Genomic DNA, 27,344 nt, shown 5'->3' on the forward strand with positions numbered 1-27,344 from the left:
GACATGCTGGTCATTTATCCATATTCTCAAAAGACGTCAAGCGACAAGCATATAATTATATATGACCACCATTACCAATGATCAGCGATACATTGGAGCATATTTTCAGAGAGATCTACGACAATGACTGAGATCTATTGTAAAGTTCTAAGCCTTTTATCAACATTACAAGACAATTAATTGCGTGATTGGAGATGGGCGAGGAATAATATTTCAATATCAATAAAAATTTACAAATTTTAACAAGTATGGATTGTCTTAGAAAATGTTTTACAAGAAAAAGACAAAGATTTTATTTCAAAAATAATATTTTGTATTCGTATCATACATTTTATTTTACAAATTTTAAAATGTAAAAACAAGTATAGTATCGTTATGTAGCAATCTGAAAAAGTAACAAAATCTCCAAACCATTATCAAATTGTCCTTCTTTCCGCACTACAATTGATCATCAGTCTGAGTCATATACTACGTCTCTCACAAATCAACCGATAATTAATCTCAGCAACTACAAAACTAAAAGCATGATCAAGCCTCCTGAGTCCTGATCCTGCGGCTATCTCACTCACACACTCTCTCTCTTGTTGAAGAAGAGGTCACCAATTCATATTTAACAAAACGCGGAACAACTTTTTATGCTTTTACAAAACGCAAACTTAAAAGAAGTGAGTGTAATTTTCTTATAAATACATCATCAACACCATCTAATGAAATCAATAACATGAACGGAATGAAATAAAAATAAATTCTGAAGCAATAAAACACAATGGGTTGTCGTAGAGGATGGTGACAGTTAGAAGAGATCGTGTACTTGCTTTAGTTTCCTCTGTTTCCAAGCCTGTAAGTCCAGAAACTCTTTTTTATTCATGTTGAATATCGCCTGAGAAGGAGGAGGATGACGGTTAGCATCAGTATAAAATGAGGCGCATCAAAAAGAATAATTTAAATCACATTAACTATAGCGAGCCGGGCCACCTTAATTATAAAAACATAGAACAAGAAGCTATTAAAATTACTTATATTATATAAGGACTTCATCTGAAACCCAGATGAAGAAAATTTCTCTAATTTTGTCCGTCAACTAACCATGAACTCAGTAACTGAGAGATATTGTTCTAGTCTGAGAGGGTCACATCCGACAGGAGGAGGTTTAGCCTGCAGTTCCTTCAGAGTAAACTCTGTCTGCAGGAACCTCTTCAGCTCCTGATCAAGAGGGGTTGGGCCTGGTAGGTCACTGGGAACATCCTGCCAGTCCCTCCACCAGGGGAACAAACATCTGGGAGATGAAGGGATTAGGATTATATTATTTAATTAGGAGTGTTAACAAAACTAATCAGTTTAATTTTAAACAAGAGTTTGAAAGTTAGAACAACAATATTTTATTTCCGATATATCAGCCGATGTTAAACTCACTTGAACTCTGTGGGCTCTGCCCCGGCGTTGACCACTACCATATTAGGTGCCTCCTTAGTTTCCAGCTCAGAATAAGCGAGTGCGGTGTGAAGAGTCAGCTTGTACCGCTCCACAAAGTCAGTCTCAGCAGAGCCTGTGTTAGCGAGTACCTCTCCGTCAGGGGTGTGTGTGGGCCACCAACCCTTCCACACGTACACTGTGTAGACAGAGTCCAGGATAAAGAGGGCAGGTTGCTCGGCCTCATAGAGGTCGGATTGTAGGAACGGGTAGGGGGCAGCCACCTTAGGGGCGCGCGAATTGTACTCAATCTCCTTGTAGCAGAACTGCTTCAGATCCTGAATATTAGCAGGGTTACCGACTGCTTTGGCAAATAGTTCCCCCTGTTAAAACTTTAAGAAGATGACAACTGTTCTCCGCTAATGAATTTATCATTTCTTCGAAGCCCTATTTCTCTGCTAACTGGTAGTGGTTTACTGAAAGTGTCCTGCACACAGCTCAAGTGCAGTACTATTGCTCAATAAATAAGATATCAGAACACTTATAAAACCTCGTATAAGTTGAAGAGTCTGAGAGATTTAGCGTATTTCCTGTCGTCCTCCAGCAGGCTAAAGTAGTCCTGCTTCCCTCCATCAAAACATTTCCAGAACTGCTTCCCCTCGCTTCCCTCCTGAACTTCCAGAACAGTAGGTTTATCATTACAAGTAACCCGCTGGGCCAGTTTGTTAGCAGCACTGAAGGAGCCGGCTACGGTGTGAGCTCTACTCTTACACCCGTGCCACACGTAAAACATCGTCTCTCCGTCCTGGATTATAAAGGAGCCTCGTGATCTCAGACTGGAGCTCCTGAGGAACAGACTGTTTTAAAGTTGTTAACTTGGGTACCTTACTATGTTGGCACACTATCTTCTTATCTACATTTGTTCTAATCATAGCTTCAACATTTAACACTTGAATTGGGATGCGTAATAGTCACAATAATAATACACTCACGTAATGTTGGGGAGTTCGGTTAGAGAACCCTCTTTTTCCACTTCCCCACGGTACAGGAACATTCTCCTTCTCTTATCAGCGGAACCCTGGTCACTTATCTGCAATTAGTGAGACATAAAACTTAGAACTTATCTGTTATTAGTGAGACATAAAACTTAGAACTTATCTGCAATTAGTGAGACATAAAACTTAGAACTTATCTGCAATTAGTGAGACATAAAACTTAGAACTTATCTGCAATTAGTGAGACATAAAACTTAGAACTTAACTGCAATTAGTGAGACATAAAACTTAGAACTTATCTGCAATCAGTGAGACATAAAACTTAGAATTTATCTGCAATTAGTGAGACATAAAACTTAGAACTTAACTGCAATTAGTGAGACATAAAACTTAGAACTTATCTGCAATTAGTGAGACATGAAACTTAGAACTTATCTGTTATTAGTGAGACATAAAACTTAGAACTTATCTGCAATTAGTGAGACATAAAACTTAGAACTTATCTGCAATTAGTGAGACATAAAACTTAGAACTTATCTGCAATTAGTGAGACATAAAACTTAGAACTTATCTGCAATTAGTGAGACATAAAACTTAGAACTTAACTGCAATTGGTGAGACATAAAACTTAGAACTTATCTGTTATTAGTGAGACATAAAACTTAGAACTTATCTGTTATTAGTGATAGACTTAGAGAGACTTCCTGCTGGAGTGTAAAAAAAGAAATGTAAATATTTTAAATCCCACATGAACAGTGTGTTGAGTATAGATGCGAGTTAACAGTACCTTTCCTTTGAAAGTAACCATAGAACCATCGAAGATCTGCAAGAAGGCTGGAGGTTCAGTTGACTGATCTAGTTGTATCTGAAATTGAAAACATTTAAGTTTACAGATAATTCTTGTACTTCTAGTGGATACTAATAATGATCCCGTCAGGTTGAAGAAACGTTATTGAAGTTCAGCAAACATTGAGAACTAGAATTTAGCACCTTGTAAGAATGACAGATTCTTAACAATCAACACACCGTTAAAGTTATGTACAATTTCCACAGAGACTAAGGTAAACAGACATTACAGTACACCCTGTATTCACAGCAATATAATATAAATACCCAAAATAGCATCCCTTAACAATGCGCATAATAAAGACTTGTTTATTATAAGACAAATCGGCAGTCATTAGCATAATTAGCAGTCATTAGCATAATACAAAATTAAACCGTATGCTCTACTACTATTGCACTAGAAATCTATATAACCCCTCCTGGTCGTTCCTTTACAGCTATAGTTACACGTCCTATTAGCGATGCTTTTTGAAGTGACTTCAACACATAATTTCAACATTTTATAGAGCTGTTTGTTATGACCAATTTTCATTCCGATTGGAAGGATCTGATAAGAATTGTAATTCAGCTACTTTTGGTTTTAGTTTAATTACTAATTACTACTTTTGGTTTTAGTTTAATTACTAATTACTACTTTTGGTTTTAGTTTAATTACTAGTTAGCTAGCTTACCTGTGGAGCTCTCTCGGAATCCACTCTGACAGTAAGAAAAGCAGATTTTCCCTTTTCTTTGATTGAACAGTCTGCGCCTTGCCAGAAGAAGAATGCAGCCCTGTCTCGGCCTGTGTCGTGGTCTTGCTTCTTACCTCCTGAGTAGATAAGAGGGTTTAATAATAGTGTAATTTACTAGGAGTTAAATAGTACATTATTACTTCGACTCCAAGCTCTTTACTGAATTTTATACTGTCAGGAACATTGCTATATTATGTATCTTAATATTCATGAAAATTACTGCCATATATTTTCAGCTATAAGATAGGATAATATAGCATTATGTATCACACGCTCAGACACAAAACAAGATCAAATTCACACTGCATCAGAATCGTCTGATTATTTGTAAATAGTTTCAGTAAACAACGAGGTTAAAACAATTAACAATCGATTGAAACTGTTATCAGCGGTTTCCTTCACAACTAATCTCACGGACATACGTCTTATCTCATTTTGAATGTATCTGACTCTCATTGAAGCTGACATGTCTACGTCTGCACAAAGATTTATGATTTTGTAGATGCCCTCGCTGCAAAGTAGCAGAAATATGCTAACCAATATCACTGTTTTATTAAAGTTAAAAGTTAATATTACCTTGCATGACCCGGTAGGCCCATCTGATGATGAATGATTCCCCTGAGTACAGTTCACCGTACAGATCTTTAGGGTACCTGCAATTTAGCCGTGTTTATCAATTAATTAATCGATTATGTAAAATAGAGCGGGACGACTTTCTTAAAAAGGAGAATCAGACTCATTCAAGTAACAACCAAAAGGAGGGATACATTTGTTCTGATAATTGATATGTAAAATGTATGTATCCTGTCTGATTTTAGAAAGCGTGCGGGCTGTATTGAAGATGCCGATTGCCCTGGCATCCTTCTACTGACCATTGAAACATGTCATGTGAAAATTAGAGAATTCGCCTATTAGAAATGGACTGAAGAAATTCTGACCACATTGACGAGGAATTTTCTCTTCCAAAATTATGTGTAACACAGTTTGAAGGGGTATCAGTTAATTTGGCTAAAATATACTTTGTGATTTAAATGCGAGTGGTCAGATCACCATTTTGGGGCGTACGGTGCTAACAATACCGTCCTAGGGTTATATCTTCAGTATGAATATGATAACGGTACTTGTAGGAGTTTATATTGTAAGCAGAGTAGTTGACTCTGCAGGGGCACTCGGCTACTTTGGGTCTCTAAAGTTACTAAAGTTACTAAAGTTACTAAAGTTACTCACTCTTCGTAACTGTTATCAGTAATCCTCCACATCTCTACACTTCTGGTTTCCACATCGTGTCCAAATATGTCCTGCAACGATCACTTTTTATTAGAACAGGGGGGGGGGGGGGGTTCTTTAAACATATAAATAATATTTCACAAGCTTCTCAGCTTCTGTTGAAAGCTTCTGTTTATACTATACAAGCATAAGTAGCCTAGAAGCTTTTAAAAACATGTGTTTATCGTCTTCACCTTTTATTAGAGCCTATAATAATCTAGCTCACAGTATCTTATACGCCAAAATTGTAAAATTATTTTTAAATTGATTTCCCGAACGTTACTGTAACAGTTCAAAGTGATTCGTATAGTTGGATTTAAATCTTGTTAACGTGTTAGTATTTTGTAATTGTCGCTGTTTGACAGCGTATTCGGACGATATATCCTTCAGTCTTCACAAAGATTGATTGTTATTTGTAGACCACAATAAATGAAACTTCTAACTTATATACGTGAACTAAATTCCATGTTTCCAACCTTGAAAAGATCAGTAGGTACTCCGTCTCCTCTGCCTACATCAGTCATCTCGAGCACAAGCCCAGCAGGAGTCTCAGGAAGAGGGGCTCTCATCTGCTCAGCATCACAAGGTTCCATGTCTACAAATGTTATCGTGTCCTGGAATAAAGGCTCGTTAAGCAGACCAAACACAGGGGACAAATAAAGTGGTCGCAATGTAACTCCACACTTAAAACGCACCTCGAGCGATGACAAGTTTAAACAATGATAATACTGTGAATGATAAAATTTGGTTTCAAGATAAATTGTCTGCACGAGTTTTTACAATCATTAAGTGGATTTTATTGTCCATGTGGAATTAATGGCGATTAGAAACGCTACGCATCTGTATAACTATAAATAAAACAAGAGAAAAATTCTGTCGCTTCACAATTCACTGCAAAGTACAAATCAACACCCACATGTTCAATGTAAAAATTATAAGATACTGTGAGAACCGTTTATTAAACAGTTCCAACAATATTTCCAATGAAAAAACCCCACAATATGTCCAATAAGTACAATTCCCTCTTGCCCTACCATATACATACGGGCTCTCTCCATTTGACTCATCTCACTTTCACTCTAAATCATAATGTTCGCTATAAAAGCAAGTTTACAAAAAGAGTCTATCATCAAGGAGATAAATGAAAGTAGTTAGGTAATAGCTATTAGAAAGGAGACAAAAACCAAACCAACCTTCTTAGGAGCACAAGGGTTTTTAACCTTGAGCACATTCAAAGCGTTCACGTCAGGCCAGTCTTTGAACTTCTCCTGGGTTAGGGAATAATTAGGAATTGTATAATTGTTGAACTGTTTATATTTGAATTTATGTGCATATATCGACCTAACTTGATGCAAGTCTGACCTTTCGAGTGAGCAAATTGAATAAATTCATTAAGCTGGCAGTACTGCTTTGAGTTTAGAGGCAATTTGTATTTTCTCAATATCTAACTCTACAAACCCTGAAGAGAGAGTGCTCCAGGCCCCCTGCAATCCTCTGGAATATACCCCAGGAAGGTCTCGGCCTGGAATCCCAGATCTGTCGCCCGGCTATCATTGCGTTCTTCCTGGCACCCCTGTCTGCACTACGTCCGATCCAAACGTAAACCTCTGGTCCGTAGTCCATGCAGTAGATCTGAAGGGCAAGGAGGGGTAAGATACGAGTAACTTTTAGAGGGGTAAGATACGAGTAACTTTAAGAGGGGTAAGATACGAGTAACTTTAAGAGGGGTAAGATACGAGTAACTTTAAGAGGGGTAAGATACGAGTAACTTTTAGATGGGTAAGATACAAGTAACTTTAAGAGGGGTAAGGTACGAGTAACTTTTAGAGGGGTAAAATACGAGTAACTTTAAGAGGGGTAAGGTACGAGTAACTTTAAGAGGGGTAAGGTAAGAGTAACTTTAAGAGGGGTAAAGTTGGTGCGAGTAACTTTAAGAGGGGTAAGATACGAGTAACTTTAAGAGGGGTAAGGTAAGAGTAACTTTAAGAGGGGTAAGATACGAGTAACTTTTAGATGGGTAAGATACAAGTAACTTTAAGAGGGGTAAGGTACGAGTAACTTTAAGAAGGGTAAGATACGAGTAACTTAAAGAGGGGTAAGGTACGAGTAACTTTTAGAGGGGTAAGGAACGAGTAACTTTTAGATGGGTAAGATACAAGTAACTTTAAGAGGGGTAAGGTACGAGTAACTTTAAGAGGGGTAAGATACGAGTAACTTTAAGAGGGGTAAGATACGAGTAACTTTTAGATGGGTAAGATACGAGTAACTTTAAGAGGGGTAAGGTACGAGTAACTTTAACCCATTAGGGACGACGAGTTTTAAAGTTTGCCGATTTTGATGCCGTTTAACACACTAGGTCACTTTACAGCAAAAATGAGATATCCAAAAAAGCTAATCTGTATCTCGTTTACTTTAAAAGATACAGCTATGGTCGCATACGACCCACTCGTCCGGGTCGCAAACGACCCATCACGGTTTTTCGGCTTTAACTTCTGAAACAAAGACGTTAGGATAAAATAAAATAAAAAGCATAAGTTAAAAACATATGGTCAATACTGTGTGACTCTAACTTATTAAAAATAAAGAATTTGGGTCATTAACGACCCACTCGGCTCACTTGCTTATTACTACATATGTCCATGTAACTTCTTGAATTCAGCCTAAAGCATGACATCATAAGTTCAAAATCGCCTCTCAGCTTCTTAGGGGCCGTTCATATATTACGTAATCACTTATTGGACAATTTTTACGCCCCCCTCCCCCCCCCCCCCCACCACATAGCTATTATGTCAAAATTACACAAGCTTAATCATTTGGAAACTCCCCTCCCTCTCGGCCGATTACGTAATACTTGTTTTCGTTTTGAAAGCTGCCTCGTTGTTGCGGGGTTTGTTACCCAAAACGAGGTAGTTGTCTGAGAGATTGCAGGTTGCAGCACCGCCAGCCAAATGGGGGGGGGGGGGGGGGGGGGGGGGGGGGGGCTTTTTCCTTGTCCTTCTTCACAGAGCTGTAGATGTAGCCATCTGAATGCAGCAGTTGTTTAGTTATTCTCGTACTTTCTAGGAATGAAAAAAACATATTGGCATGTTGGATTAGAATATGCAATTTGACCACAAGGTTACATGATATCTCGTATACTTCGTTCAGGGGATTTTCTTGAGTGACATGATCTGATCACCGTGGGACCCTGGGTCTCAAGCGGTGGGTTGTAGCAGGTCGTTTACCAAGATTCGAAATTGACGAAAAAGGTAACAGAATCTAATAAGCAACAACAACAGCAAGGCTATTACCTAGCAAGTTAGGAACGAGGGCCGATTCCTTTTCTTTTGCGGCACGGCCACGGTCCTTTCGGTACAGATTTCCACGCACCATAGTATTATAGTCAGGACGCAACTCCAGGCATATGCAGTAGTGTTATTCTCGCAGCTCTTTGATGAGTGATGACGGCCCTTCAGTTGGCCCTGGATCTCAGAAGGGCTAGTAGTCAGCCACCCGTGGTTTGCGTGGAATTAAGACCTACGAGTGTCTTTCTTGATGGTGGAACAGCATGATACTGATAATAATTGATGAGGTGGTTCAACTTCCGAGTGGGTCGTTATTGACCCAGTTGATCGATTTTAAAAGTTAAATCAACGTACAGGAGTAATGACCAAGATATAACATGTTTTTATACTAATATTTTTAAAAGTTTGACAACATTATATTTAATTAATCGATTTTGTGGTCCTAGTGGGTCGCTAATGACCCATTTAACCGATTTTTCGCAGTTTATGATGATTATCACTTGCTGAGAGGCGATTTTGAACTTATGATGTCATGCTTTAGGCTGAATTCAAGAAGTTACATGGACATATGTAGTAATAAGCAAGTGAGCCGAGTGGGTCGTTAATGACCCAAATTCTTTATTTTTAAAAGGTTAGAGTTACACAGTATTGACCATATGTTTTTAACTTATGCTACAGTTTTTATTTTATCCTAACGTCTTTGTTTCAGAAGTTAAAGCCGAAAAACCGTGATGGGTCGTTTGCGACCCGGACGAGTGGGTCGTATGCGACCGCAGTTAGTAAACAGCGTCTAGCTCTGTTTGTGAACATCTGATTATCACGGGCTTTTCATATGTCTCAAGGAAATCGTTGCCCGCAACTATTTTGTCCTCAACAAAATAAGCCTACATAAAGTTTTAATGTCCCAATCAAGGCAAGAAGTAAAGTGAAATATTTTCCAATTATGACGACTAATTAGCCTAATTATTTAGTTGTTAGTAATTAATTGGGTCTCGACTGGAAAGTCAATAATGTAGCCCAATAAATTTTGAGCATATGTGCGAAAGATTCGTTGCGTTTAGTATTATGGTTTGTCCTCTATAGCCTCTAGAAAAGGTGGGTCGTAAACGACCCTATCGTCCCTAATGGGTTAAGAGGGGTAAGATACGAGTAACTTTAAGAGGGGTAAGATACAAGTAACTTTAAGAGGGGTAAGATATGAGTAACTTTAAGAGGTGTAAAATACGAGTAACTTTAAGAGGGGTAAGATACGGGTAACTTTAAGAGGGGTAAGATATGAGTAACTTTAAGAGGGGTAAGATACGAGTAACTTTAAGAGGGGTAAGATACGAGTAACTTTAAGAGGGGTAAGATACGAGTAACTTTAAGAGGGGTAAGATACGAGTAACTTTAAGAAGGGTAAGATACGAGTAACTTTAAGAGGGGTAAGATACGAGTAACTTTAAGAAGGGTAAGATACGAGTAACTTTTAGATGGGTAAGATACGAGTAACTTTAAGAGGGGTAAGATACGAGTAACTTTAAGAGGGGTAAGATACGAGTAACTTTAAGAGGGGTAAGATACGAGTAACTTTAAGAAGGGTAAGATACGAGTAACTTTTAGATGGGTAAGATACGAGTAACTTTAAGAGGGGTAAGATACGAGTAACTTTAAGAGGGGTAAGATACAAGTAACTTTAAGAGGGGTAAGATATGAGTAACTTTAAGAGGTGTAAAATACAAGTAACTTTAAGAGGGGTAAGATACGGGTAACTTTAAGAGGGGTAAGATATGAGTAACTTTAAGAGGGGCAAGATACGAGTAACTTTAAGAGGGGTAAGATATGAGTAACTTTAAGAGGGGTAAGATACGGGTAACTTTAAGAGGGGTAAGATATGAGTAACTTTAAGAGGGGCAAGATACGAGTAACTTTAAGAGGGGTAAGATATGAGTAACTTTAAGAGGGGTAAGATACGAGTTACTTTAAGAGGGGTAAGATACGAGTAACTTTAAGAGGGGTAAGATACGGGTAACTTTAAGAGGGGTAAGATACGAGTAACTTTAAGAGGGGTAAGATATGAGTAACTTTAAGAGGGGCAAGATACGAGTAACTTTAAGAGGGGTAAGATAGGAGTAACTTTAAGAGGGGTAAGATACGAGTTACTTTAAGAGGGGTAAGATACGAGTAACTTTAAGAGGGGTAAGATACGGGTAACTTTAAGAGGGGTAAGGTACGAGTAACTTTTAGAGGGGTAAGATACGAGTAACTTTTAGATGGGTAAGATACGAGTAACTTTAAGAGGGGTAAGATACGAGTAACTTTAAGAGGGGTAAGATACAAGTAACTTTAAGAGGGGTAAGATACGAGTAACTTTAAGAGGTGTAAAATACGAGTAACTTTAAGAGGGGTAAGATACGGGTAACTTTAAGAGGGGTAAGATATGAGTAACTTTAAGAGGGGCAAGATACGAGTAACTTTAAGAGGGGTAAGATAGGAGTAACTTTAAGAGGGGTAAGATACGAGTTACTTTAAGAGGGGTAAGATACGAGTAACTTTAAGAGGGGTAAGATACGGGTAACTTTAAGAGGGGTAAGGTACGAGTAACTTTTAGAGGGGTAAGATACGAGTAACTTTTAGATGGGTAAGATACGAGTAACTTTAAGAGGGGTAAGATACGAGTAACTTTAAGAGGGGTAAGATACAAGTAACTTTAAGAGGGGTAAGATACGAGTAACTTTAAGAGGTGTAAAATACGAGTAACTTTAAGAGGGGTAAGATACGGGTAACTTTAAGAGGGGTAAGATATGAGTAACTTTAAGAGGGGCAAGATACGAGTAACTTTAAGAGGGGTAAGATATGAGTAACTTTAAGAGGGGTAAGATACGAGTTACTTTAAGAGGGGTAAGATACGAGTAACTTTAAGAGGGGTAAGATACGGGTAACTTTAAGAGGGGTAAGATACGAGTAACTTTAAGAGGGGTAAGATACGAGTTACTTTAAGAGGGGTAAGGTACGAGTTACTTTAAGAGGGGTAAGGTACGAGTAACTTTAAGAGGGGTAAGATTTTGGTGCGAGTAACTTGTCTACTTCTAGTAGGTCTATTTATTGTTTCTTTATCTTTTTGCGGCCCTTTTCGCGGCCACGGTAAAGAGAAAGCACGTTTAACTTTGTCAACTGGACACAACATGGTAAAATCTTAGATTAAGGTCAATCCTAGACAACTTTAATCATAAACATAGTTGTTGAGGTGCCCTAAAAGAAAGCACCGTTAGTATATATTTGCGGGTACCAGGGTGTAATCTTGATCTCAGTGTCTGTGCGAATTGAGCTGTAACTGTATGACACTGATCTACCTTTGACAGTAAACCACGCGCATTCGAATGAAGCACTAGAATGAGTTAAAACCCTCACTTTTTATCAAAACTTATACTGGACCTCTAAACTAACTAAACAATTCTACTCTACCGATTTGCTGATCTCCGGAGTCATGTAAACCTTGTACAGTTTGAAAAATTAAAGTTTTGTTGTCAATCGTTGATAAGATTTTAGAAATATAGAAATGTCTACTTATACTGTGGTTCTCGAGTAATTAGCAAAAATCTATATGCTTAAAACGCAAGTCAATCTACTGCAAATAAATGTAGAATTCTCTCGAAAATTTTACTGTTGAAGGCAATCATTATAACATTAGAGTAATTACTCTACAAACACTTTAATCGCCCGCCTGGAAATTGTCTATTTGTTTACACTCCCCGATAATAACTCTGCAATTTCTCTCTTCCTTTTCTGAACAGTCGTCATTCTTTGACAAAGATCTGGACGCACAAGTGCAAGCATTAGTGCCAGGATTTTTACTGGGAGTGCTATCTAGTTTTGCTTATATATCATTACAGCTGGCTGCCTCTGCTCTCCGCTTTTTTTCCGTTTCATTAGTTTATTTTACATTTTAACATGCTCTCCGCTTTTTTCCGTTTCATTAGTTTATTTTACATTTTGCATGCTTTTACTAATTCACTCGCCAGTGCGCTGTCACGTGATTTGGGTTTTTACCGTTTTGTAACCGAACAAAACGGCCTCACGGCTCACCGAAACCCGAAACTCTAACCCCACCCTAAGTATAACACCAAAGCTAACCATACCATTGACTGCAACTCTAACCCGAGCCCTAAACAATCGAATTCGTCTTTTACTAGCCTGTCACGTGACCAAAAATGTTTTTGTTCATGGGTAAGTTGTAATGTTAACATAAAAGCAGCATTTCTTTTCAGCTGGTCCCCTAACTTTTGGCCGTGGTAACAAGAGGTCAAGTCTGATGAAAAGCTTTTAAGAGGTATGTTTGGGTATAAAAAGTAGCCCAAAAGCTACTATATCAGATAGGGGGGGGGGGGGGGGGTTTAGCTGAACTGACCTGAGAATCCTTTAACCGGTGGTGCTTGAGTCGTTTACCACTGAGTTCAGGAACCATGGTAAAGTCCTTCATCTCCTCGTCCAACACGTACCCTACGTTAGCTCCGTTCTGTTCCTTTTCGTACTCTTCATCGTCTACTAGTTTCTCTGTGGAGAACATTGTAGAAAGGGGGGGGGGGGGGGGGGGGGGGGATAAGTTACCTTCCACTACCTGAGAATTCACTAAGGGAACTTTCACTTCTTAAATAAGAAGATAATTATGGCCAGCAAGTTTCCACGAAAAAAATTTTCTGATCAGCGTTGATAATCGCTTATTAAGCGATTCTAAAGCGCTTTTTTTAAAGATCAGAAAATTTCTTTTGTGGAAACTTGCCTTATATACCTGTACGTGCAAACCAGTTTAACGTTCAAAAAGTAAAGACGTTCCGGTGCCGGTCAAAATTGGCTACAATTGGAATCACAGTCCCGGTTCCAGCCAAAAAGCGGTCCCGGTCGATCCTTGATAGCGTTCTTATTATGACGTTATCCCCACTCCCCATTTCAAACTCTTAGATTTGGAAAGCATGAAGGGCGAGTAACAGATGTTAGGATTGCTCATTTTACTATTTCAACCGACCAGCTGGGGACAAAATGGGGAGATTGTTTTTTGTACACGGATACCATTCCACCACTGTTATTTGTTTTCTGTGTCATAACCACTACATAGCTCAACACTATTATATTATTCAATATGCCTCATACTAATGATACATTAGCTGGATCTTGTAAATGGGACACGTTAGTAGGAGTAGAAAGAGGGTAATATGTAATCAATAAATGTTTTTGCCATGAAACGGACCAAACTGATCCTAACTCATATTCCACTCATCATAGCATATCGCTTCAGCATGTACAAAGGGCATTTAACCTCAATCAGTTTAATGTAGTGAAATGACTGGTGTGAATGAAGTAGTGTACTAATACAAGTTGGAGAGGATCAGGTAAGCTTAGTCAGCATCCATGATGTTACAAACCCTCTGGGACATTACTGCGCCCAGTCTCCAAAGTTACAGTAAATTCCTACTACGGACAAACAAACACAGACAAAACACCAACAAGAAACTGATATACACTAGCTAGCTCAGAGAGGAAATGAGTACCGGCTCAGGAGGTATGTCAAAACAGGGCGCCCTTTCGAACACTACTCGGGCTAGAATCAGTGCAATTCGGACACTACTATGCAACTGAACCATGCAAAACTATATAAGTACACCTATGCTGGCAAGGCAATAGGTCAGACTGCCAGGGTAATATGTAGTATGAAGTTGCTTTCTAAGATACCTAAGAACTGAATTTTTCAGTTTTAAAAGATTTTTAGAATTTGAAAGCATCAGGTAAGGATACTTAGCAATCTCCGATATCAGATTCTAACTGAATTTGAAAACACGTTAATGTCCTTCATAAACTCACCGGAAACCTCTTCGTTTTCGTTTTGGATCTTGAGATGTTTATTGAAGTGTCTTATGAGATAACTTCCTCTGACTTGTTCCAACACTGTTACCTAGCAACAAGTCTTTGTTAGGCTCGTAGAGTAGCAATTAATCACAATATTACCATTATCATCTTTCTTGTTATTTTGTGAGAAGTTCGTTAAACTAGTTAATTTCCATTAGGTCTATCATATTATGTTCATTAAGTTGGTTAAATTAGTGTTAGGTTTACCTTATCAGCCATGCACTTGAACTCTCTAGCGACGGTGATAGCAGTAACAAGTTCTGTTCCCTTGCTCTTCTTCAAGACGGAGGCGTGTTTACCATTGAACTGGTAGAGAGTGTTAGGGGTGATCAGTAAGAAGGTCTCATAACTATTCAGGGAGCTGAAGTGAGGGGCTACCAGCCGGGTCTGCATACTCTGCTTACCTGGAGAGAAGGGGGTATTAGGGGGTTATTGAGGGGTATAAGTAGGGTGTATAAAGGGAGCTGAAGTGAGGGGCTACCAGCCGGGTCTGCATACTCTGCTTACCTGGAGAGAAGGGGGTATTAGGGGGTTATTGAGGGGTATTAGTAGGGAGGGGGGGGGGGGGTATAAAGGGGGTTGTTGCTTTAAAGGTCAGGGTTACTAATACGATTCTGAGTAAAAGTTACGACACGATTACAAATTAAAGTTTACAATTACACACTTGGTTTACACAAGTTAACTCTAGTTTACCTTTGATCTGCACTAAGACAGTATCATGGAGTTGTTCTCTCCCTCCAGCTACTTCTTTAACTGCTTTCTGTGTGTGTCCTTTGTTTAGTTTTACTTTAGAATAGTCCTCTGTTGCTTGTAATGCGTCTACTGCTTCGTTAGCAAGACCTGTAGACGGAGAATGGTTCATTTTATAGTTAATCTACGTCAATCAAAATTCGTTAAAATGATTTATAAACATACGTTCATACACGACATATCCTCTGTGACACGCGTTACTGATACTGTGACACGTCTACTGTCACTGTGGCACGTGTGACTTAAACCAATAAAAGTAAATGATCGTGGTCAATCATCGCACCTGTCACTGTCACTACATGTAAGGTCCTAGTTGTCATGGCACCCTGCTCGGTCCGACCTATCACGTGACAGTTTAGTGCCGGTTTGACCTCCTCATTTCCTAACGGTCACTTAAAGACCGTTTAAGCAGGCCCCAGTTTTAGGTCTTTATAGAAATTACAGGGGGCTGCAATGCGAGTATGAAGACCCTGACATCTGAATTAGGACGGTCAGCTGGGTTTTGCTATATGTGGGGTCACTGAGCCGTGCACTGCAGTTCTAACAGCTCCTCGGAGTTCTGATCACTCCTTTCACCCAGTAAAACTAATGGTAGGGATTCTGATAGATACAACGATTGCTAAGATGTTCGATGATGTTTCTCAGTGAACAGCTTATGTAATCCGAATATTAATCAAGAACCACGAATGTTGTTCGTTACAATCTATCTGGTCACCAGTTGCACATGATCATTACACAATATGTCATCTCACAAGTTGACAAGTTATCGACGTATCTTACATCAGAGATCATATACAGTCTCATCTACTTTCGATATCTTTAATGAACCTGTCATAAATAACATTTCCCGATCACACAGGTTATCTTGCTCGGAGACTTACGTTCACAAACATTTGCCTCCGATGTGTGTCTTCAATTTATCATTTGTTATCGATTTTATGATTGAAATGTCACGATCATTGCAGCTCATCATAGTTCACTACTTGTTATGCGACTTCAACTTTCACTTTGTTGTTAAAACGTTTATTATTATTAAACGATTTAGAAACAGGATATTTTCGCGAATCGTCTAGGCCGGTTAGCTTAGTGCTTAAATAATGAGACTACCGAGTAAAGGAAAGCATGTAAATCTCCAATTTAACAATAATAACATCAGATAGCGGTTAATGGGCAGGTGAACCATACTGTTTTATCAGTCACGTGACAGAGGTTAACCGATCAGCTTCCAGCACGCTGACCAATAAAAACCCAGTATCTTTGTCACGTTTACTGGGCCGCGCTCAGCCTGTCATTCCGCCTAATCTCTATTATGTTTGTAAACATGATAGCCTGAGGTCCCCAGGTAATGTCACGTGTAAGAACAAATACGGTTCACCTCGCCTTCAGTATCCAGATCTATTAAACTATCAACACTCAACTTTATAACTGGAATTTAACATTATCATAAAATTAATTCATCTCTTTGTTAAACATGGAAATCCTTGAAATCAGGATAATTAAGATAATTAGAACCCATAATTTTGCTAGAAATGTTGATAGTAGTTTCCAGATTTATATCTACAATCTCGTGACCTGTGACCTACAACAAATATAATGGTGCGCGTGATTGAGGTGAAAGTTTGTCACTTTGTGCCTGACAAGTGACAACTAATATAACTAGCTGTAAAATCGCTCTGTTATAGCAATCTCTCTTTGAGACCTTTCTCATGACATTTAATCATGAAGTGTCCCCGTTGTACCGCTCCTATAGGGACTTTATATAGGAACTTTGGAAAGGTTTATATTTCTTATAATGAAGATCTGACAGTATTCTGCTGGTTTTAAACTGTGGGGCACTATATCATCATCCTGTAACGTCAATTCATCTTTGACATATCGATTAAATCTTAATGTCCACCGCAACACGTGCATCCTAGTAAGAGTATAAGGGGACCCCGGTAATCGCCGCTTTCAAAACAACACTAGTCTGTTTATTAGTTGCTGAGGCCACATAATTTAGGATATTCTCCTGGGCACTCTGTAAATGACCCTATCTAAGTCTCATAGCTAAACCACTGCAATAATGTCCAGTCTTCTTCCAAGACAAACATCAACAGACGATCCAATCTAGGCAGCATAGCTTTGAATTTAGCGGATACTTCACAACGTCAACATCTCAGTATCACACAGGCTATGTTCACTTAACCGTTCCTGTTTATTGATCCTAAAAGGTTTGGGACTCTTCATTGGTCGCATGTTAACAATAGTACGATTGGTAGAACGACTCGTATATTAACTCCTGCTCAGAACAGTCACGTACTAACGGAGTCCAACTCTCCGACATGCTAATTTCATTTCGAGAGACCCGCAGCGCGGAGGGCAGTGCTGACGTGCCGGCCCCGCGACGTAAGCCAATTTCATCAGTGGGATCGTATACGAACAGCTTTGTCTACTTTTATTGTTGTAATTGTTGCCAGTTCTTTCTCTTATATTTCCGGAAAATTAAAGAGTCGATAGTCATACTCGTACTCATAGCCATATGTAAAGAACTGTTAAATTATCTGACTGCCTATGTTTGACGTTGAGTGATACTGATGCTACGTAAAACTTTACGTAAAATAGGAAAAAAATTGTTATTTTAAATGGCGACTTTTTCAGAAATATAACACGCCCATTTTCGTTTTCAAAATAAAATGTCAATAATAACGGACGTCGGACCTCTACTAAGCTTTCTAGTCTTGTCCGGATTTCCACGATGCTTGGTTATTTAATTCTAAGACCATACACGTCAGCGTTATGCGTATTAACACAATATTATGAATATATTAATAGTTGAGATTAATGGTAGAGTTCCCACCTTTGTTGTTGCTTGTATCTCTCTTCTTCCCCAGAGGTGTAGGACTAGGTCGGGGACTCATACCGTCTAGATCCGCCGCCTTCGAGAGTCCTGGTCCCAGATCTGAAAATATGTTTAGTTACTCGCTATTGCAGATTACGTGTTCTGGACTTAAGTAATATAATCTTTCGTTTTATGTTGTATGGTTATTGGAAAATTTAGTTGAAAGTTAGAATACGTTTTTACACCGTAATTTCTCTTAAATTAGGGAAAGTTTCACTGCGAATATTTTAATCGAAACACTTGATTATATAGAGTTAAATAGAAATACCAAAGCAATAAATTGCTCATAAGCTAAATTAAAATTGTATTTTATCTTAGTTGCATCAAGACAACCTTTTAACACCACCAAAATAAAGTATTAACCGTAAGGATCACGACTGAGGGCATGCCTTCCCACCAGTTATATCATTACTGAGAAACTCGTTATAAAACTTCAAATAAGCACCCCAGACATTTGACATGACGTCGCGAAGCATTATTACAGCAAATCAGCAGTGATATTATACGCTTCATTTAAGTTCGAGGTAACTTTAGGGTGATCAGGTGCTATTGAGTACTACTGAGTGCTACTGAATGCTACAAAGCAGCTGATTTCTAGTTGAGAATTTGGACCCCCGCGAAGGTGTGACCCCCCTGTACGTTTTCATTGTATTTTCTTTGTTATTAGATGCATATTATCAATATGCTTTCTGCTACGGTTCTGCCTGATAAACGTTAATAACCATGAGTCAATAGACTTATTATCAGGTCGCATCTGTATTTAATGATCAGCAAGCTGACTGCGAGGTTTTTGATTGGATATATTTTGACCGATTGGTTAGTATTTCTCCTAGTTTCATAGCAAGATATTCATTTTGAAGATAAGTAGTTGTTAGGTAAATTTTATCTAAAACATCATATTTTGCTAACTCTTACCTGATTGTGTTACAGAGATTGTAAGTGTTATCTTTAACAACATTCTAACAAACTGTTTAGTTCAATCTAACGGCGATGTCGAATATTTGTTCTATTTTCAATGAGGCACTACTGCTTCCACTGCGCACTTAAAAAAGAGATCACAATAAAAAGGAGGCTGCCCCTTATTATTAAAAGTTCTTATGGGGTAGAAGAATACACTGCAATAGTAAGGGCAGGGTATAAGTAAAGCTACTTATCAGCCCCGATGAAGCTGAACGAGAAGGTAACTATAAAACAGTCTACACAGACTATTTAAACGAGCTGTAGAAAGTGAAGGTGATTTACGTGTGATGTGGCTGACCTGGTTTATGTTATAGTGACGTGTCTCCCTAATAGCGATACCCTTCAGCACTACCAACTACAAGCTATATATTGTCTTCAGTAGTAGTCATCACTAACTGCAGGCTAACTGCAGGCTAACTGCAGGCTAACTGCAGGCTAACTGCAGGCTAACTGCAGGCTTTATACATATTGTGTGTTATACTGTACAATACAGGTCCAAAATCTCACCATATCACTACAGCAGACTAAGCTATACACCTAGGTCCTATCTATATACATATATATATATACATATCACCGGAGACTCGCGGGCGGAACAAAATATTGCACGCGCACGCGCGTGCAATATTTCATATGTCCCCGAGGGCGCTAGCCCGAGGAGGACATATTTTCGTATAGCACGGAGGGCCCATCGGGCCCGAGTGCTATACGATTTTTCCGCCCGCAGGTCGAGGTGATGTGGATTATATCCACCAGCGGGCGTTTTACAGTTAATATATAATCTTATAAATAAACAATGGAGCTTGTATAAAAGTCAACTCTAGAAAAGGTCACCACTAATTGTTGTGACCATGGTAACACGTCACGTGTTCAATGTAAGCCAATCATAAAGGGCTGTGTCGTATATAGGGGCTGGAGATAAGAGATCCATACTGGAACTGCATTCCTGGGCCGTGAGAATAATGAATGTAATGTCAGTGACGATGAATATCAACATTCAACAATAGGGGGATTATTATAGTGCTGATGTGTATTATATGTAGTGTGTTATAATAACTTTGATATAAATCAAAGTATCATGTCATCTGCTCACGAGCTGCATGAGCAGCCCTACTACCGGACACAAAAATAAAATATATATATCTCCGTGCTATGAAAATATTTTAGAGAACTCCGGGCTATATTGCTACTGGTCAAATTAAATGTCACTTGTTAGCGGGCTATATCATGAGCAGGCTGTAGAGATATCGGGCCCTTCGACAGCGGGCTGGTGAGAGCCCGCTATGCGAAAAAGCGCACGCTGGTGGATATAATGCTATACAGTATAGACCTAGCTATACATACCATATAATATATTGCTATAAGGTTGACTACTTTTAGCACATAATGCTAAATATATAGCAGCATATCATCAAGATACGATCGTTGCATGTTCAGGGTTATTCACGTGCAGGACCTAACCCTGAATCTTGGATCATGTTTTAATAACACAGTCACGTGATGTGACGTCACGACACGTGTGATATTACAGGTAACCAGGTAACCAGGTCACGTGATATAACAGTTATCCAGGTAACCAGGTCACGTGATATAACAGGTATCCAGGGTGACAAAACCGTCAGATATTTTCTATTTTTACCGTGATAGAAAGAGGTTTTTATCACAGCAATAAGAATACAGTGTAAGACTAAAAACAGACTAAGGGCTGAGTTACCTTTGTTAAAGCGCTGATCATGGCGCGGTTCTTTTCTACACGTTTCTAATTGCTTTTGTAGTCCCAGTCTATTGAAGGGGTTGTCTGTCATTAACAAGTCCGCTATTTCATCCCCTAGCTCCTTAGTCTGTTTTAAATAACCTTTTTAATGCTCAGCACTGTCCACAGTGTTCTAGCACCTTTTGCCGTTTCTGCATAATATAACGAACACATTCTATTGTGTACTCTTTTTGCCTAAATCGATATAATATTTTAAACTATTTTCACAACTACGATTAGATACATTTATTGAAGAAGCGATGTAACAGAGTAGTCTGTATTTTTAATGTTGTTATGGGGTGGAAAGTCCCCATTCCGCCATTCGTCGTAGAGTTTCACCGCATCCTAATATCTAACCCCGTATAGCGCTATTATACCCCTTATGTTATACGTGCGCTACACGAATTTGGACATAATTCAAAAAATATTTCTCAACCTTGCACACAAATTGTCAGATATTTAAGTATAGCTAGTTTTCAATCAAAATAACCTATATATCACTTCGCACTTTCATCACAAATTAATCATTATATTTTTGATTAAACTTGAACCCTTAACCAAAAGGTCAAATATATTGCTAACGTCATTTAGCGAGTGATTCTAAAGAACTGTAGCTGATAAATGAGCTTTCCTAACTTATGTGAGACTGATTGGATGAGGACGGTCTACTTTGTCAATAATCGGCCACATAAAAGGAACAAATCACAGCAGTTGTAGTAGTAGTAGTATAGCTGGCACAGTAGCTGCCAGATAAGCTGGCAGAATGACAGAGTGCTCTCGTTATTGGACTTACCTACCGGACACGTGAGTCATCTAGCATTATTGACAAATCAGAGAGCTGATGAAATATAGCAGAAATCATCACGGACTTCCAATTTTTGAAAAATTGGAATTTCTATTATTTTAATCTATCTTTTATATATTTCCAATATCGTGAAATAATAGAAGTGAACATACTTCCAGTCCAAATTCTTGTTTAAAGAACCTAAATATGACAGATTTCTTTGTTTTACCCTATTGAACACAGTGTTACAAGATTCATGAAAATTCGATAATGCAGAACACCCGGTGACTGTATAGAATCTTAGGTGATAAAAGAAGAGATTTAGCCTGAAATCCGACCAGACCATTTTTATGGTATCTAGAACTGTGTCACCCATCTGATAGCCCGTTAGAGCCTAAGAATGTAGACAGTATCGGGTTTTATTGTAGACAGTAGCTAGTTTCTGTTGTAATTAACTGTAAAATAAATCGTTTTCTACTTTGTCTTGACTCCGTGTGGATTGTAAATTTGTCGTTATACGTACAGTAAGCGCGTATGGGTGTGCCGTAAATGATTTGTAGCCACCCTATTTATTCATGATTTAATAATCGCATTTATTACCTGATTGTATTTATCATTTAATAAATATAGCGACGATTGATTAGTGCTTGACTACAGTTGATTTTATAATATCCTTTACTTTAAAGAAAAAAGTTACTATCATCCCACCCTGATATTTCATAAACTAATCCCGCCTGTAGAACTAAAAGTCGCGGCAGTGTTATCGCAAAGTGTAGCCACTCTAAAATGGAATACTGAGATTAATTATAATACTCACAATCCTTTATGAAATCGTCAGTCATCTCCTTCATCTCCGAGGCAGCTCGATACTGAAACAAATGTTTGTTTTATTTATGAACTTATGATAATAGAAGGAGCATATGTTTTAATCAGAGATCAAGACGACAATTTATCATTGCTTAGACTCAACGACCAATGATAAATTGCTTTCGGCGAGCAGCTTAAGGAATAATTCCACATCACGATATAGACAATTTAATAAATCTCACGTGAAATTGCCTAAATGTTATAAATAAGTCAGAGTCTCTGTATAAAAGCGAGACATGGATGGGTGAGCATATTTTTTTAACAATATCATTTTATTGCTTAGTTTAAGTTATTACTTAGTTTTTATTCTGTGAGATTTTGTTGAAGTTTTATGGCATAAAAAAGTTCATTTGGCCGTTCTTGCAATCACTTACTAATACAACTTCCAAAATCCCAACCAAACCACCATTATATTCTTATGAGAAAATGTCCTACTTTTAATATAATTATAACGCCGCGCTACGCCTACTGCGCTAGACACATTTGCTAGAGACAATGACCCTAGTGGCTATTAAAGGTCGAGACAGCACTAGATTCAAGGACTACATTAGCTGTTATGTGGCTGCGAGGCGTGCAGAATCACGTGACAGGAATTACGTACTGCACGGTCACGTGACACGTATAAATGGGATTGTGGGGTCACCCACACGCTACTCCGCGGTGGAGTAATTACCACGGAGGGAGGCACAGGAACGCGTGACCTGGCTGATAAAGCAGCTCTTTGGGTAGAGGTGACTTGTCCGATTTGTTCGGCTAGTCCGGGTCTATCAGGGAGAAAACTGTTCTGATTTGTCAGGTGTCGTGGATATGGTACTCTACTGATATTCTTCATTCGCTTTTATCTATATATCTTTTCATCCTCCTTTCCTCTCGGCTCGGTAAATTTAATTTCTCTGATTTACTTTTACTAGTTACTAGGTTACTACCTGGTTACTAGGTTACTACCTGGTTACTAGGTTACTTTTACGAATCGTGGACATAATACTTAAATGGAAGATTCCCGAATGCACATATTTTGTTAAAATTTATCAAAAAGTGGGGATGATGAAATTCTAGGTTACAAACACACGGTACCACCACTTTGATCCACGAAATGCCTCAATATAACCGACATTATATTTTATTGGTTTCCTGTATCGTTGCTCTAACACCACTACACACTAATGCCGCTCTGCCTGTGCACCTTATTTACTGTTTCCCCGAGCATTCTATTCAATGATTCGAGTCTGTGTTATTGTTACTCATCTCTCAAAAATTCCTAGTGCTTCTTTCAATCTTAGTTTTATTAAATGTTAATTTGATTGTCCACACAGCCTGTGTTGAAGGCAGTGGTAATTACAGTCGGTAGAGTCTAGAACCTATAGGATTTCGCTCACTTTTAGCAGTGGTTATTACAGTCGGTAGAGTCTAGAACCTATAGGATTTCGCTCACTTTTAGCAGTGGTTATTACAGTCGGTAGAGTCTAGAACCTGTAGGATTTCGCTCACTTTTAGCAGTGGTTATTACAGTCGGTAGAGTCTAGAACCTATAGGATTTCGCTCACTTTTAGCAGTGGTTATTACAGTCGGTAGAGTCTAGAACCTGTAGGATTTCGCTCACTTTTAGCAGTGGTTATTACAGTCGGTAGAGTCTAGAACCTGTAGGATTTCGCTCACTTTTAGCAGTGGTTATTACAGTCGGTAGAGTCTAGAACCTGTAGGATTTCGCTCACTTTTAGCTTTTCAGGATGTTAAGTTTTTGAGATGTTGGTTTCGCATCTTGGCAAGGCTTCAGTGTTAAAACTTTTCTAGTAGGCCGCGTGTTTTCTCGAAGATAAGGCACATATTAAACCCTAAATATTAACAGATAATAGTACTGTAATATCAACAGCTAATACTACTGTAATAGTACTGTGATTTGTTCCCTTACATCACCGTGTCGACTCCCCCAGTTGGGAGTGCTTCTCCCTGACCAGGGTCTTTTCCAGCCCCTCTCCAGTCCTGAAGTTGGGCGCTCTAGTCCCCCAGATCTACTACCAGGTCTACTACCAGGTCTACTACCAGGTCTACTGCCAGGCCGCTCTAGGGACGACTTGCTCCTCCAGTTATTCACCTTCTCGAAACTAGTCCACCTGTAGAACACACTGGATCACGTTAAGGGCTCTTATTAGGGGCTCTTATTGGGGGTCCACATTAGAGGCTCTTATTAGGGGCTCTTATAAGGGGCTCTTATTAGGGGCTCTTATCAGGGGTTCACATTAGAGGCTCTTATTAGGGGCTCTTATTAGAGGCTCTTATTAGGGGCTCTCATTAGGGGCTCTTATTAGGGGCTCTTATTAGGGGCTCTTATTAGGGGCTCTTATTAGGGGCTCTTATTAGGGGCTCTTATTAGAGGCTCTTATTAGGGGCTCTTATTAGGGGCTCTTATTAGGGGCTCTTATTGGGGGGTCTTATTAGAGGCTCTTATTAGGGGCTCTTATTAGGGACTCTTATTAGGGGCTCTTATTAGGGGCTCTTATTAGGGGCTCTTATTAGGGGCTCTTATAAGAGGGTCTTATTAGGGGCTCTTATTAGAGGCTCTTATTAGGGGTCCACATTAGAGGCTCTTATTGGAGGGTCTTATTAGGGGCTCTTATTAGGGGCTCTTATTAGGGGCTCTTATTAGAGGCTCTTATTAGGGGCTCTTATTAGAGGCTCTTATTAGGGGCTCTTATTAGGGACTCTTATTAGGGGCTCTTATTAGGGGCTATTATTAGAGGCTCTTATTAGGGGCTCTTATTAGGGACTCTTATTGGGGGTCCACATTAGAGACTCTTATTAGGGGCTCTTATTAGGGGCTCTTATTAGAGGTTCTTATTAGGGGCTCTTATAAGAGGGTCTTATTAGGGGCTCTTATTAGAGGCTCTTATTAGGGGTCCACATTAGAGGCTCTTATTGGAGGGTCTTATTAGGGGCTCTTATTAGGGGGTCTTATTAGAGGCTCTTATTAGGGGGTCTTATTAGAGGCTCTTATTAGGGGCTCTTATTAGGGACTCTTATTAGGGGCTCTTATTAGGGGCTCTTATTAGAGGCTCTTATTAGGGGCTCTTATTAGAGGCTCTTATTGGAGGGTCTTATTAGGGGCTCTTATTAGAGGCTCTTATTGGAGGGTCTTATTAGGGGCTCTTATTAGGGGGTCTTATTAGGGACTCTTATTGCAAGTACAAGATCTGTGATAAAACTAGACTCTTATCTCAGACGAATATTAAGTTCACCTGCCGGAAGGAGGGGCTTGTTCTGAAGGAGCTGAAGAGAGCTTGATGAGGGGCACCTTCCTGCTCTCCCCTCCCAGGTCAGCAGGTGAGGGTACTCTGGAGGGGAGACTCTCCAGCTCCAGCTCACTACACATGCTCTCCAGGTCGAACTCTGTGGTGTCATCTCGTGGTGTGGTCGGAGGTAGGCTCTCAGTTCCGAGGTTTGAGAGTAGGCTCTGGTTTTCTGTATCTAGGTTTGAGAGTAGGCTCTGATTCTCAGTTCCGAGGTTGGACAGCAGGCTCTGGTTCTCTGTATCTAGTACGGGCAGTTCTAACTTCCGTTTATCAGGCTCCTGCTCTTTGGATCTCTTATCAGGTGACTTGTGGTTACTATGGTTACTCTGCTGTTTTTTAACTGGTGTCTTGTAGGATAGTTTAGCAGTGAACCTCATGTTGTTCACATAGAACTCCAGATTATAGGAAGGTTTAGGAGCAGGAGGTCTAGGTCTGAGAGGGATTAGAAAGGTGCTACCAGCTCTCTTCACAACATCAGGTACCTCCACATCTACTACAGCTGGGGGTTTGGAGGTCCTGGTCACGTACACAGTTCTTTGTTGGTACTTGCTGGGTCGGGTGTGACGGACCGTCACCTCCACCTCTCTTACCATCACCAGCTCTGATGTCAATGAAGGTTATGTGGAGTCAACCAGCTGAATCTGTTTCAAGCTTAATAAACTTACTTCAAAAATACCTGATCTACAAGTTCTAGTTGATATTCTCGTTTGGATTGCCAAATTCGTCTAAAATGGCCACAAAAGCAAATTAATCACGACACTGTTTGGCAATTTTGATCTGAAATTGCTCGTAATTGTTTTTTTGTCTTTATGGTCATCTTAGCCGAAATTGGCAATCCATAGGAGCAGTTGGCTGATAAGGTAGATTTTAACATGAAGTGGAATAAGCTATCACAATATCATGGAGATATGATATCATTCAGGGACTGGAAGAAAATTGTCCGATTAGTCACGCTGATGACGTCTTGCTCAAGGCTATCCAAGATCTGACTGATCAGTAACGAAGAGCAGATAACCTTAGGTGTGCGGTTCTTTATAATCTAATTCTTATGAGAATGGAAATGAAAATGGAAATGGAAATGAAGTCATCGTGACCAGTATCCTTCAAGTCCCTACTGATTAGTCGCCAGTCTGATAGTCCAGCGATATTGCGATCTAGCTTATTCCATTTCTTGTGACAATTCAGTTCCGAGCGACAAATCGGGATTTAAAAATTCCAACTATTCGAGCGAAAAGTGACTATAGGTAAGTGACTACGTAGTAAGTAAGTGACTACAGGTAACTGGAACCGACTACGTAAGTGACTACAATACAACACAGCAATAAGTAACATAACAACAGATGGAGGAGGAGGCGGGGGGAAGTAACAATTATCAAATGTGTGTAGACTAAACCGGGTACACTCCCGCGTGCGTGTGAGTGTAAAACTCAGGTCAACTTGATAGAAGCTGCATTATCTTATCTTATTGTAGCAATTAACAAAACATTGATTTGATAATTCATTGTTAACTAACTGTTCATTTGATATGTGTAGTTTATGCTCATAATATCGTTCATTATGCTTTCAGAAACACTCACTTTTAATTTTTATATATTTAGCAATCATAATTAATCGTTTAATTGTAGGACCGTTGGATCACCAATTTTAACTGCA

The 27,344-nt window shown here is 39.1% G+C and overlaps 2 protein-coding genes across 2 annotated transcripts in view; one reads left to right on the plus strand and one right to left on the minus strand.

Moving 5' to 3' along the window:
* LOC134823488 (double-strand-break repair protein rad21 homolog A-like) overlaps nt 1–27,344 on the plus strand; it is a 901,854-nt gene that overhangs the window by 669,225 nt on the left and 205,285 nt on the right. The window lies entirely within an intron of this gene.
* LOC134822817 (uncharacterized) overlaps nt 706–27,344 on the minus strand; it is a 157,520-nt gene continuing 130,881 nt past the window's right edge. Inside the window, 18 exon segments of the mRNA XM_063834083.1 lie at nt 706–880; nt 1,087–1,276; nt 1,414–1,748; nt 1,961–2,255; nt 2,403–2,500; nt 3,193–3,270; nt 3,923–4,059; nt 4,559–4,635; nt 5,210–5,280; nt 5,725–5,874; nt 6,442–6,516; nt 6,707–6,880; nt 12,920–13,065; nt 14,368–14,458; nt 14,620–14,816; nt 15,106–15,252; nt 17,999–18,100; nt 22,355–22,406. Of these exon segments, the coding sequence (XP_063690153.1) occupies nt 794–880; nt 1,087–1,276; nt 1,414–1,748; nt 1,961–2,255; nt 2,403–2,500; nt 3,193–3,270; nt 3,923–4,059; nt 4,559–4,635; nt 5,210–5,280; nt 5,725–5,874; nt 6,442–6,516; nt 6,707–6,880; nt 12,920–13,065; nt 14,368–14,458; nt 14,620–14,816; nt 15,106–15,252; nt 17,999–18,100; nt 22,355–22,406 (2,502 nt within the window). The 3' untranslated portion in view covers nt 706–793.

The sequence above is a fragment of the Bolinopsis microptera genome, chromosome 11 (genome assembly GCF_026151205.1).
Source record: "Bolinopsis microptera isolate Bmic1 chromosome 11, MBARI_Bmic_1.0, whole genome shotgun sequence".
Lineage (NCBI taxonomy): Eukaryota > Metazoa > Ctenophora > Tentaculata > Lobata > Bolinopsidae > Bolinopsis > Bolinopsis microptera.